Below are 574 nucleotides of genomic sequence, written 5' to 3'. Positions count from 1 at the left end.
TAAAAATTTATCGTATTCAGTAGATGTTGTGAAAAAGGCTATTGCTTCCTGCAAAATATGTGCAGAGAACAAGCCTAGGTTTGATAAAGTGGATAATTCTAGGTTGATAAAAGCAACTCTGCCATTTGAAAGTTTGAACATTGATTTCAAGGGACCTATACCCAGTAGTGACAAGAATAATTATTTCCTGAATATTACTGTCGAATATTCTACATTCCCATTTGTATTCCCTTGCAGTAATATGTCTACCTCGACTGTAATTCAGTCTTAGTCAGTTATTTTCTATATTTTGCATGCCAGCTTATGTGCACTCTGACAGAGATGCTTCATTCATCAGCAAGGAAGATGCAAGATTTTGTTAATAGTAAGGGTATAGCATGTAGTAGAACCACTTCATATAATCATGAAGGTAATGGACGGGTTGAAAGATTCAATGGCATAATTTGGAAGGCAATTACGTTGACTTTGAAATCAAGGGGTCCGCCTGCGGAGTATTGGCAATCACCGTTGGCAGATGCTCTACACTCAATTCGCTCACTATCAACAGCTACGAATGCTACTCCACTTGAGAGAT

At 37.8% G+C, this 574-nt stretch overlaps 1 protein-coding gene across 1 annotated transcript in view; it reads left to right on the top strand.

Moving 5' to 3' along the window:
• The first annotated feature begins 321 nt into the window (after window positions 1-321).
• The window catches only part of LOC137628575 (uncharacterized), a 447-nt gene continuing 194 nt past the window's right edge, over window positions 322-574 (top strand). Inside the window, exon 1 of the mRNA XM_068359729.1 lies at window positions 322-574. This exon is cut by the window's right edge and continues 194 nt beyond it. Within this exon, the coding sequence (XP_068215830.1) occupies window positions 322-574 (253 nt within the window).

Source organism: Palaemon carinicauda, chromosome 36 (assembly GCF_036898095.1).
Source record: "Palaemon carinicauda isolate YSFRI2023 chromosome 36, ASM3689809v2, whole genome shotgun sequence".
Lineage (NCBI taxonomy): Eukaryota > Metazoa > Arthropoda > Malacostraca > Decapoda > Palaemonidae > Palaemon > Palaemon carinicauda.
The sequence above is the reverse complement of the archived record's forward strand: the minus strand, read 5'-3'. Positions and strand labels throughout refer to the sequence as shown.